The sequence below is a fragment of the Semicossyphus pulcher genome, unplaced genomic scaffold (genome assembly GCF_022749685.1).
Source record: "Semicossyphus pulcher isolate SPU_LCO1_2020_fin unplaced genomic scaffold, fSemPul1.0.p SCAF_1, whole genome shotgun sequence".
Taxonomy (NCBI): domain Eukaryota; kingdom Metazoa; phylum Chordata; class Actinopteri; order Labriformes; family Labridae; genus Semicossyphus; species Semicossyphus pulcher.
In genome coordinates, this window is record NW_027211603.1 from 2,399,688 (window position 1) to 2,411,367 (window position 11,680).

Here is an 11,680-nt window from a genome sequence, read left to right on the forward strand (position 1 = left end):
ATGTGAGCACCTTTGAGTCGATTTGTACTAATTAAAGTTACCTAGTAGTCAAAGTTACCAAATTAGTGTCATTGGTCTGAAATGAATACTGACTTAATTCATTTACACAAACATCTTTTGACGCCTCGTGCTGGTTGGTTCTGTCTAACGTCACTTCCTCCGGGATAAAGTTCAAACTAAAAACCTTGTAAAGTTTCAGTTCAGGTACAACTACCGGCAAGCGAGCTATCGGGGAAACAACCAGCTACAGCAAGCTCTACGGTAAGAAGCGGTTTGAGATCAAACCCTGGTGATCCAATATTGATGTTGCTGTGGTTTAAATATATGCCGTGCACTGATTTACTTGTGGTGTAGTAAAAGTTGATTTTAGAGGCGTGCAGTTTAACAAAGGTACGGTGAAACAGAGAAAAGGTGTCTTTCTAGTTTATTCAAGCCTATAACTATATTCTCTGCATAGATACTCAAGAAAAAGTCCATAATATTTGAAAATATAGTCCAATCATAATTTTAGTGGTCATTGTAATTGTTGTCTGTAAGTCTGCAGTTCCGCCTCCGGCCACCAGGTGTCAGTGTAACACAACAGATCGCCTAAGAAGTGGCTGATTCTGTTCCTAAAACGATCAGGTGACACATGGCAGTTCAACCAAAATGCTTATAGATAATAAGATAAGATAATGATAATATTATAAGAAATAAAAGTATTTTTTAGTCGATTTATTACTTTCATTTTTTATGGCGTTCACACATACAGGTGCATTCTGTTCTGTATATTTAGAACAGTTAGAGCGCAAACCTGCAGATGTAGAAACCACTCAGACTTCCTGTATGTCTTTATATAAACACAGAGCGCAGAGTAAAGTGGCTGATATTAGATTAATGTGTAACTGAAGCTGGGGATCGGTCAATGTGTTCACAGGAAGGAAAAGCAGGGTGACAATCCAGCAGAAAGAAATGATATCGATCTGCCCGAACAGACAGGAACATGACACTTTGTTTTGGGGAAACAGAAGCACTTTTACAGGCGTCGACTATGCTGCAGACATCAAACCATCAGTGTGCAGTTCTGACATCAAACCTGACAGTTAAACACGCAAAATAGCAGTACACCTGCACCTCTGTCGTGGAAGGTAGATTTATTCCAGTGCTGTACTGCGGGTACCTTTTATTTTACCTGAGAGAATGCATTTTATAAGGTCCTGTATGGTATTATGCAACAAATAAATCTTTGTCTAACTTTTGTTTAGAGGAGAGCCATGATCTCACTTTTGGAACTACAGTCCCCATGATGCTTTGAGTGTCACTATGTAGTCCAAGTAGGTCTATCTGTGGTTGAACAGCAACTAGGTTTATGCACCAAAACTACAAGCTTCTGGAGTGGCGTGTAGTGAAGTGGGTTCATGCCGTAGTACAGCATAAGTAAAGCGACTGCAGCAAGACCCTTCAGTCGAACTGTGTCCATTAAAAGTCTGCTAAATCAGCTGTTAGCAGCTCTTGTTTGCAGTCATGGATGGACTATAATAGGATCATTTTAAATCCAAGAAAGCTTAACAAAATAATGATTCTCAGGCAAGTTCTGAAGCATGTCCTTCTCAGATTTCTGACTTTGATTCTGAAAGGGCATCAGAGATAATGATTCTTTTAAGTGGAAGTCGCCATGTTATCCTCCATGTTCTGTATGTGCTGATAAGGACAAACTTTAGCCCACCTGATACTTAAAAATATCTGTTGTAGAGGAACCCTGTACTAAAATACAAATTAATTACATTTAATTTTCAAATAGATGTTATATATGTATTTTGATTTCTTTATGACAAGTGATGAGGTTTATAAATCAAACAGACTCAAGTCCACCTGAGGTAGTGGATAGGCTAGTTTTCATTGGTAGTCCCTGTGATGTTGTCAGGCATCCTGAAAGAATAAGAATAATACAAAATAATATGCATGTTGCATGTTCTTAAATACATTTGCATTCAATCATCTCTAAGCAAACTAATTTGGATTTCTGTTGTGGTCCACAGCTCACTGTTAGCTCTGTGTTTAGCTTTCGTTTTCTGTTAGTTCTTGCCAGTCCGATATTTAAGTGTTGATTAATTAATGGTGGTGATCAGTAATAGCTGACACCTTCCTCAGGTGAGCATAGCAGCTCCAGCAGACAGCAGGCTCTGTGATCCAGCAGAAAAGGCCGATGTGCTGCGGCAGCAGGAACACGGTGATATAACCACAGTTGGCTGGTCACAATAATCAGAATAGATGTCCTGATGGTGTTTCAGTGCTGCAGCGACGAGCCTCCACCTGAGCTGAACAACCTCTGAACAGCAGCCTGAAACCTGAAACCACCAGCTGCTGCTGCAGGAGCTCAGTCACAGCCACTTCCTCTGTGTGTAAACCTTCATCCATCTTATTCCTTGTGTGTACACTGAATCAGATGACAATAATGATGATGATTTTACTGCACATTTCTTATCTGGTTCAGTTTCAGTGTGAACAGTAGCCTTCTTAAGCTGAAGGCCCACCTGATACTTGCAGCTAAACCTTTATTATATTGTTGTAGGATACGCTGATGTTTCTAAGAGGAAGATAGGGATGCTTCTGAGGATCATCCAGTGTGAACAGGAGGGGTGACCACTGTAAACAATGTTTTCAGGGATGCAGGTAAGGGGTAAAAAAGGTGAGAACATTGCATGGATAGAGATACCTGCCACAACTGTCGGGGACCAGGGGCACACTGCTCTTTTGTAATTTCAGGTAGAGCTGATGAAAATGACCTCATGAATTTATCACTAAAAGCTTTTTATGTGTTCCTGGAAAACACTGCACATGCATGTCCACTTCTAGAGCACCTATCAGAGTACACACTGAATAAATGGCCACACTATAGACAGTGTTTGTTACCAGTGTTGTGTAGTTAGGTCTGTGGCCATGAAAACGTGTTTTTTTTAATCAATTTTATCCAGTTATCAGAGTGTTTTCTCACCAGATTCGCTCGCGGCGAGCGTAGAAAATAGAAAATAGAACACAGGCTGAAACAGTCGCTGCAGATCGCGAGCCAAGCTCCGGGGTGCGCCTGGGCACTGCGAACAGACTCTGTTGTACCCCTTTTCCACCAACGCGAACCTGGTTCTAATTCAGGGCCGGTGCTTGTGCTGGTTCGAAACTGGTTCAACATGCGAACCAACTCGGAACCAGTTTGTTTTTTCACCCGCTGGAGCCCGTGGGAGAGCCACGTCATAACGTCACTCTATACATGACCGTTTTTCCCAGCAGCAACTTTCCCTCACAATAACACCAATGGCGAACTACATGGCATGTTTGCCGTTGTTGCTCTTCTTTTTGAAATCATATTACCCGCGTGCTTTCCCTGGACAGCGACTTCTTAGGAGAAGAAAAGTAATGATCCACCCATTTTTATTCTTAAAGTCGAGGTGAAATGAAAAATGTCATTTTAATCCTTTTAGATCACATCCCCGGTAATATTGTGCATCTATTTGAAAATCCATTTCTTCGTATTCTTATATCAAAATCTGATAATTTTTTCTTCCAGTAAAACTAAATTTCACGCGTGCTTACGTAAGTTAGCACCAAACAATTTCAACCAATCAATCTGCAACATTTAGCCGCAGAGCACCAAGAACGCTCGGTCAGTTAGCTAGCTACTGCGCTGTGGAGAACGTCTGTCTACGCCCACTTCTCAACGATCAAATCAAATCCCTCTAATGATATGTCCCGCCTGCACGTCCTGTTTCACTCGGAAACACGTCACGATACGGAAGCTAGATACTCTCGAAATGCTGTTTCACCTCGACTTTAATAAGACTGAATATAAGATGTTGTTAGCCTCTCTGCTAGCCCGCTAGCTCAATTTAGCTTGTTATTTAGCATCGAATAAACTGGTGTCTATTAAATAAGTAATCTTTTTACTACGTTTTCCAGGGAGTGAACGCTAGAGTTGGTTAACATGGCCGCCAAAAGGGAGCGCGCAGCAGTCCATGTGTGTTCCTGTGTGTCCCTGGAGTCAGGCACAAGACGCCCTAGAAGACGGTTCTCGGGGTTTACATTAGTAGAAGGCTCCAAACCACATAGTGAGAATTTTGTGGATCAACTCAAATGGTCCCGGCAATTCTGTGCTCCTAACCAATAATGCATCTAATCTGATCAACACGGCTGCACCCCCACTCCCAAAAAAAGTGTTTGCATCCCTGTAAACATTTACCTGTAAGTGTTTCATAAAGATATGAAGCTGGCTCTTCTGTTTGCAGCGCATCTTAGGAGAAGAGATGTAGGGCTCATGATAGCTAAGTAGTGTGCTGTGTGCTTATGGCCAGACTTAGTTGCCTATTTGATGTATAAATTGTCTTTCTTCACTACCTGCTGCCATATCTCTTACCTAAGTGAGGAAGCACAGTGTTTATGCCATAGCTGACATTAGCTCAAATGTAATGTAACTTTATATAAACAATGTGCTACATAGCTTTTTGTTTCCTGCCTCACAAGCAAGCTAATGGTTGCGTTGAAGCAATATGGTATGCAATCAATCACAGTAATGGATCTATAAATCAGACAATGCACAGGCAGTGTAGTGATTTCCCGGCAGCTGGGTTTGGGATTGAATCCTGAGTCCTAATTGTCGGAGTCTGAGAGAGATACCTCGAGTACTCGAGAACACTACATCTTATTATTACCTGTGAAATAACAAACACTGTCTGAACGTCAGTTTTTTATGTCTGCACAAAGTTTCCCGTGATCAGAGATTTAAAGAAAAGCATCCTGTTTTTTTATGTGAGTTTAAGTTAGATGACCTCCAGATTAATAAGCGACTTGTCTCTCCAGTCTAATGACCTGCACCTGGATCTTTGATAAGAAGCTTCACGGAGCATTGAGCAACATAAAAGTCTTTTATTCGATTCTAGCCACAAAACCTTTTTCTCTTGAACGACTGAAAGCTTTTCTAACAAGTCTGTTGGCGGCAGGAAAAGATTTATCAAAGCCAAAGTTTACAGGTGAGACGACAGAGAGCCCTTCCATCAACTGAACTACAGTTTACTATGATTGTCATTTGCACCAAACGTCTAACTACACCAGGTGTACAAATTAACCACAGCTAGAAGCAATTTACGACATGCACTTCAAGAAGAAAGATTGCATAGCTCTTCACTGTTTTGCCCTTTAAAACTGTGCTTGTTTAGAAGAATCCAGTCATTGGATCTGGCCTCTCTGCACAGCACTGAAGTCAGAAAAGCCCTGTTCCCTTTACTCTGCAGCGTCTCCAGATGTGTCTTAGGGGAGCAAACCCGTCCATAGGAGACATCAGAGCTGCAGAGAAGCCCTCTTGGTATAAAATTAGCCCCATCTTGGTTATCAATCCTTCTGGTCAGTTTATATATAAACTAATTAAAGAAAGGTTTCATGCAGTAACAACGTCCTCTCTGAAAAGTCCAAGCTGTCTGTAAGATGCTAGTTGGCAAGAAAATGCCTGTGCTTCTCTGAGTCCAGACCAGACTCTGTGTCAGGTCTCGGGTTCTGCTGGAGAAGAAGAAGACGTCTCTCCGCCGGCGGTAGAAAGGACAGGCACTGAGTCGAGGGGGTGTCTGAGGTCCAGGTGGAGGTGGAGTCTAGAAGACCGATGGAATCAGGAAAGGGGGTCAAAGTGAGACGTCTGTCATCAGCAGGATCTCAGCATTGCCTCATATTCGTATGTGGAAGTTGCTGCAGAATAAAACACAAAAACAGTTGATGAGCCATTCGAATTCCTGCCTCCATAAAAATGTTCATCATGAAGGTGTTGCATCGGCCATCCGTCCCTCCGTCCGTTTTCGCCTTCTAATCGGGAGCACTTTCCTCTGTCCAACAACATCTTACCTGGGAGATCCCGAGGCGTTCCCAGGCCAGATTGGATATATAATCCCTCCAGTCAGCTCTGGGTCTACCTCGGGATCTCCTCCCAGTTGGACGTGCCCAAGAGACCTCCAAAGGGCCCAGGAGGCATCCTCAACTGGCTCCTATTCAATGTGAAAGAGAATCAGCTCGACTTCACGGTACGTCCGGATGTCTAAGCTCCTTACCCTATCTCTGTCTCTAAGGCTGAGCCAAGGCACCCTTCAGAGGAAACTATTTTAAGCAGCTTGTATCCACAATCTCATTCTTTGGTTGACTACCAAAAGCTCATGACATCAGTTAAGAGTTGGAATGGACAGTGACTGGTTAATCGAAAGCTTTGCCTTACGGGTTGGCTCCCTCTTCCCTACAAGGGTTCCATACAAAAGATAGACAGGAAATACGGGGAGGAGAGGGTGGGGTATGACATGCAGCAAATGACTGGCAGACGGGAGTCGAGCCTGCGATCAGTGCGACGAGGACTGTAGGGTGCCTGCTCCACCAGTTCAGCTAAACCAGCACCCCCTCAGGATCCACTTTACCCCTTACTCATGAACAAGACCCCGAGATACTTGACCTCCTTAGCTTGATGCAGGGACTTAATCCCAGTTCAAAACCAGCAATCCACCGTTAAGTGGCAGAGAACCACTGCCTCAAACTTGGAGGTGCGGACTCCTATCTCGACCTCTTCACACTGCAAACCGCCATGGTTCTTGCAGCAGGTCAAGTGGCCAATGAAATGCATTGAACTTTACTCTGTCCTTTTTCCTACCTTTAATCAGGAGCCCGGTCTTTCAGTATAATAATATGATTCATTGATTTAATGTTTAGATTTTGTAATTCTTTCCCTCAAACTGAAAGTACAGGCTGGAATTTAACCCTCATCAACAGTTCTCCAGGCTGCACGAAGGAACGGGAGCACAAGAATCCAGCCATGTTTACTTTGTTTCCTTATCTACTGTGAGCCTCCAGACAGACGTCTGTGTGCTTCATTCTCATGTCCCCACCTTTGAGAGGTGTGACTGCCTCCGTGGGAATGAGCTGTTATTTCCTTTCATTCAGTACACAGCTCTCAGTCTGATTTAACGGCTTCTCTCTATCAGCCCTCGCACTATGACACACCGTCATTACGGTTTATCTGACCTTGTTGCCTTTGTAATAAGATCCCCAGGGCCTTGCTTCCCGCTAATCTCCGTCCAGCGGTCCGGTGTGACAGACAGATTTATGACTGGAATCAGTTAACGGATAATTCTGGCCCTCGTCTTGTTATTCTTCTGTCCAGTCATGTTCTTTCTGCTGGGTTTGGGCCTAGCAAAGGTATGAATTTCTCAGCAGTAGATAAGAATTTAATAAACCTGCATACGTGTATTGTAGGTTTTATGTCGAAGAATATTCAGCTACCAGTCTGAGAAGCAACTAAGAGACACTCTTGATTTTCTTTCTTCAACCACTTCTAATTAACCTCAATGACATACATGATGAAGTTAAACTGCCCGTGCACTAAAATAGACCAAGCTTGCGCTTAGATTTGCTCCACCTGTGCTTGGGTGCCCTCATGAAATGTGCTCTCTGATTTCTCTTCGGCTCTCTGTTTTCCAAACGCTGCAAGCAAAATACATTGTGTGAAAGCAAACTGAGCACAAGCAGAGCAATCTAAGCGGAAGCAGGGACTATATGAGTGCAAGGGCAGGAAATGTGAGGGAAAGCCGTAGACTATGTATGAAAAGTGGACGTAGCATCTTGGTTTCAAAGTAAAGCCATTGGTAAAGTGGTCATTGGTAAAACAAGGTAAAAACTCAAGGTAGTACCTCAGTAAGCAAGAGTTTATGGTCTCAATCTTTAGTTTCAAGTCGTCTTCAACACAGCATGATGTTTATTTTGTAAATACTGGTCCCATGAAGCAGGGTCTGCTATAGGGTGAGGTACCTGCAATTGACAAGTCTCGACCATGGTGAACTGTCAACCAGGAGAGTTAGTCACCCCATCCAAATTTATTCCAGCGGCCAAAATCCAGACGTCGACGGCCAAGATGTGGAATTCAAGGCTTGGTCCAGAAATCAGTGGCTGTGTCCCAATTCAGGGGCTGCATCCTTCAGAGGATGTATTTGAAGGTCAATTGCATCACAGTGGTGCATCAAAGGCTGTCCCATTTCGACAGCTCCTTCAGATGTGACGGACAAATGTGTCCTTCTTTCGCGGACCACGAAGGATCCATCCTTTTGTAAAGTTACAAGACGTTAGTTATGATAGCATGTTAGCCAGCTATTGCTAGGTGACAGGAGGTGACGTAAGGGTAAGGGCGGGAACAGATGGTGACGCAAACGGGAAATCCTCAATAGACCAGACCGTCTCATTTCAGTGCAGCCTTAGCATTGTACGCAGGCTACGAATGATATCTGACAGACTGACATCCTGTGTAGCACGTATCCTTCGAAGGATGAAGCCTCTGAATTGAGACAGCTAGCGTATCACTGTGGACTTCATTTTCTGAAATTTAAATACCAGTCTCTTGATTAAAGATGGGACTAAAGGACTTAATGGAAGGACACGTACCATGGCTGTGTCTAATCCTGCAGTAAGAATGTTTGTGTGTGAATGTTTTAATCCTTCTGATATCGCTCCTGGGTGATGTGGCGACCCCTGTGGTTACAGATAATTACTGCTGTCCAATATTACAAATGGAGATGTTTAGAAATCAACGGCGTACCTCAGGAAGTCGGGAGCCTTTGAGACCATGTTCTCAAAGTCTGAAAAGGAGAGCTTCCTGTCTCCGTCGAGGTCGGCCTCCTCAATGGCTTTATCACAAACCAGAGTGACCTCCTCTGGCGTCAGCTCTCCTTTGGTCAGCTTGTTCAGAGTCTTTGTGAGGTCCTCCTTACAGATGAAGTTGTCCCTGTTAAAGTCTGGAGCACAAACAGCAGAGTACACACAGAGGAACTAAACAGTCCTAAACTCCTTTCTTTGAATGATCTACAGCAAACACTGTTTTTGTTTTTTGCTCACCGTAGATCTTGAAGGCGTAGATGGTTTTAAGCTCTCGGGGTGAAGTTTCACAGAGAGCAGAAAACAGGTCGACAAAGTCGTTGAAGGTGAGGTTCCCCTGTCCGTCCTCTGAGAACGTCTCCACGATTCTGTCTCTGAACGGGTTCTCCTGTCAGAGCAAACACACATCAGTTTAACAAGGAGCAAAGGAGCCTGTTACCCACTCAGGCCATGTCTACATGTGCACGGGTATTTTTCAACAAGTAGTTTCTTTGAGTTTTGGCCTGTCGTCCACACAAACGCTGTTTTAGTGAAACTGAAAACAGATCTTTTGTAAAACTCCTCCCAGGGTAAAGACTTTTAGACCTGTAGACGGGGTAAACGTTTTTGGCTCCTGACATCAGGCTGTGCGCCGTTATCTCCTCTGTGAAGCGTCACTAATGAGGTGACATTCCTGGCAAAATGACGGACGTGACAAAAACAGTGAAGCTTAACAGGACTTTGCACATGTTTACACATATGTGTGTACAGTTACTCGTCTACTATATTGAGGAACAGAGGCGTCAGGATAGACTTTTTTCAGACTTTTGATTGGCCGCGATTATTCTTCTTCTTAGCATGACGGGTTATATTGCCGCTTGTTGGTGTGGCATTCTCATGACAGCATTTCTGTTGTGTTTTTGTGTTTCCGTTTGGACAGGGATTTTTTTATAACCGTGCTTGTGTGGAGGTTTTTTTTTTCTGGAAACGAAGGAGGAAAAAACTCTGTTTTCAATAACACCCGTGCACATGTAGACATGGCCTCAGCTAATTTAAAATACTCAACAATCAGAGAATCTAAACTGTTGATGATGTCTCTAAGGGTTAGCTGCTAAGAGCTAAAATAACAGGCTAGCCGTCTAGGAATATTCTCTCTCTTTACTGGACTATTAACTTCCCTGTGACCTAACATGTGCAGCAGACAAAAAAAGGCTTTTCATTTCACGTGTGTAATTATCAGCTCTCTACCTTCAGCTCAGGCATGGTGACGATGAGCGTCATTGGAACTCTGATGTCGGGGTTGTTGGTGTAATCCAGCGGCACTAAATGTGGAGCCAGCTCACGATATCTGCCGTGTAACCTGCAGCACAGAAAACATCGTGTTTGACGTCATGTGTTAGAGCATTAGATCCTAGTATCTCTGAAACAACTTTAAAACTAAAACAAACAGTGAGGGGAGCTGGTTTCATGCAAGTGTTGACTGATCCCTGCAGAACAAGCACACATCCTGAGCAAGGTTTGAACCAAGCACTAAACTGAATCTTTCTGATACTGACAGTGTTTTGTGGGCTCTGTGTTCGCTTTGTCTTTCCCTGCTTTCAGCATTGTTTTTAGTTTTATCGCTGCTTCGTTTCATACACAAATCCTGTTTACGAATATCGTCAGACATTCAATATGAAGCTGGCTTCGATCGCTTGTGCTTAAACTGTATGCTTGCACTAAAATATAACTTTGCTTTCACAGATTTTGTGAGCTTCAGTTGCATACAGTTCAAGCTGAAGCAGAGTGTTCAAGCCTATCCCAGCTGTCAGACAACCTTTCACACTCACATTCACACCTACGGGCAATTTAGAGTCACCAATGAACCTAACAAGCATGTTTTTGGACTGTGGGAGGAAGCCGGAGTACCCGGAGAGAACCCACACATGCACAGGGAGAACATGCAAACTTCACACAGGAAGGCCCACTACATCCGAGCTGGGACTCAAACTGGGAACCTTCTAGCTGTGAGGCAACAGCACTAACCACTGAACCACTGTGCTGCCCGCTTTCTTGAGTACGTGAGATAAGTAAGTCACGCTCTCAAACTTGAAGACCCGACTTAAAGCAGCTAGAAGCAACACCCTTTTGTGTTGATTTTGGCAGCCTTTGGACAAAGCGGTGAGTGTTACGTGTTTGATGATTCTGTCATAAGAAGTATTCAGTGAAGAAAATTCTAACTTGCTACTTACTGTGAAACTTTTCTGTAGAAAATGTAAACAAGAGCTGTTTGGGTCTGCGTGCTATCTTAAAGGCATCAGGATTAAATTGAGTCTGTTTCATAACAAGGTAAAAACTCCTCACTGATCCCTGTAAATCAGTGGGTTTCATAAACAGACAGGCGTGGTCGTTATGTAAACCGTTGTCTTTACACTCAGCTGACCTGCACCTCACCTGAGATGATGAAGGTTATTTAGCGTGCAGACCTTTGACAGAAACTCACCGCAGGACCTCTTTCCTGGTGAAGAAGGTGCAGTCCTGTAAACAGACAGAGTCACAGTGAGTCACAGAGCTGCTGCTCCTCTGGGAGGATCTGCTTTCACACCATCAGTCAGCCCCACAGCAGCAGCAGCAGCAGCAGCATCACATGCAGCAGGATGCAGAGGGAGGCTGGAGCTCAGCCAATCAGCAACAGGAGAGACACCCTTCCCTGCCCGCTCTGTTATACTCTATTCTTTTATAAAAGACATTATGTTCATCATAATAAAAATGTTGCATCATGTAAAGCAGAACGGCTCTGATTTGTCTTTGTATTCGCGGTGTTAACCCGTGTCAGCGCGGTGTGAACACATCACCTGATACGCTTCCAGCTGCTCGTCGGTGAAGGTTGTCTGCTTGTTGCCCATCCTGCTCGGCTGACTTTCCCATCACACAGCTGCATCACACTGGAAGTTCCTGTTGCTCTCAGATCTGTTTAAATCCATTTAGAACGACATGTTCCGGTGCAGCAGGTGGTCCAACATTCACGGTCGTGATGCCGGTTTAATTCCGCTTCGTTTCGAGCTCGCAGCGGAGCTCTCAGCTGCCG

General features: G+C 43.9%; 1 protein-coding gene across 1 annotated transcript; it reads right to left on the reverse strand.

Annotated features, from left to right (window-relative positions):
• Positions 1 to 4,887: 4,887 nt before the first annotated feature.
• Positions 4,888 to 11,680, reverse strand: LOC138590026 (calcium and integrin-binding family member 2-like). Its single transcript, XM_069660556.1, has 6 exons — positions 11,448 to 11,680; positions 11,096 to 11,130; positions 9,862 to 9,973; positions 8,875 to 9,022; positions 8,579 to 8,774; positions 4,888 to 5,703 (listed from the first exon to the last, which is right to left on the reverse strand). Exons 1-6 carry the CDS (start codon positions 11,496 to 11,498, stop codon positions 5,682 to 5,684), a joined length of 564 nt encoding a protein of 187 aa, XP_069516657.1. The 5' UTR covers positions 11,499 to 11,680; the 3' UTR covers positions 4,888 to 5,681.

What these genes read in the sequence shown, in the direction of transcription:
- LOC138590026 (XM_069660556.1), bottom strand. Translation starts at nt 11,498, where the DNA reads ATGGGCAACAAGCAGACAACCTTCACCGACGAGCAGCTGGAAGCGTAT. An exon ending in CTACGCCTTCAAGATCTACG is followed by an intron (nt 8,775 to 8,874) that starts GTGAGCAAAAAA and finishes TTTGTGCTCCAG; the next exon opens with ACTTTAACAGGGACAACTTC. An exon ending in AAGGCTCCCGACTTCCTGAG is followed by an intron (nt 5,704 to 8,578) that starts GTACGCCGTTGA and finishes TTTATTCTGCAG; the next exon opens with CAACTTCCACATACGAATAT.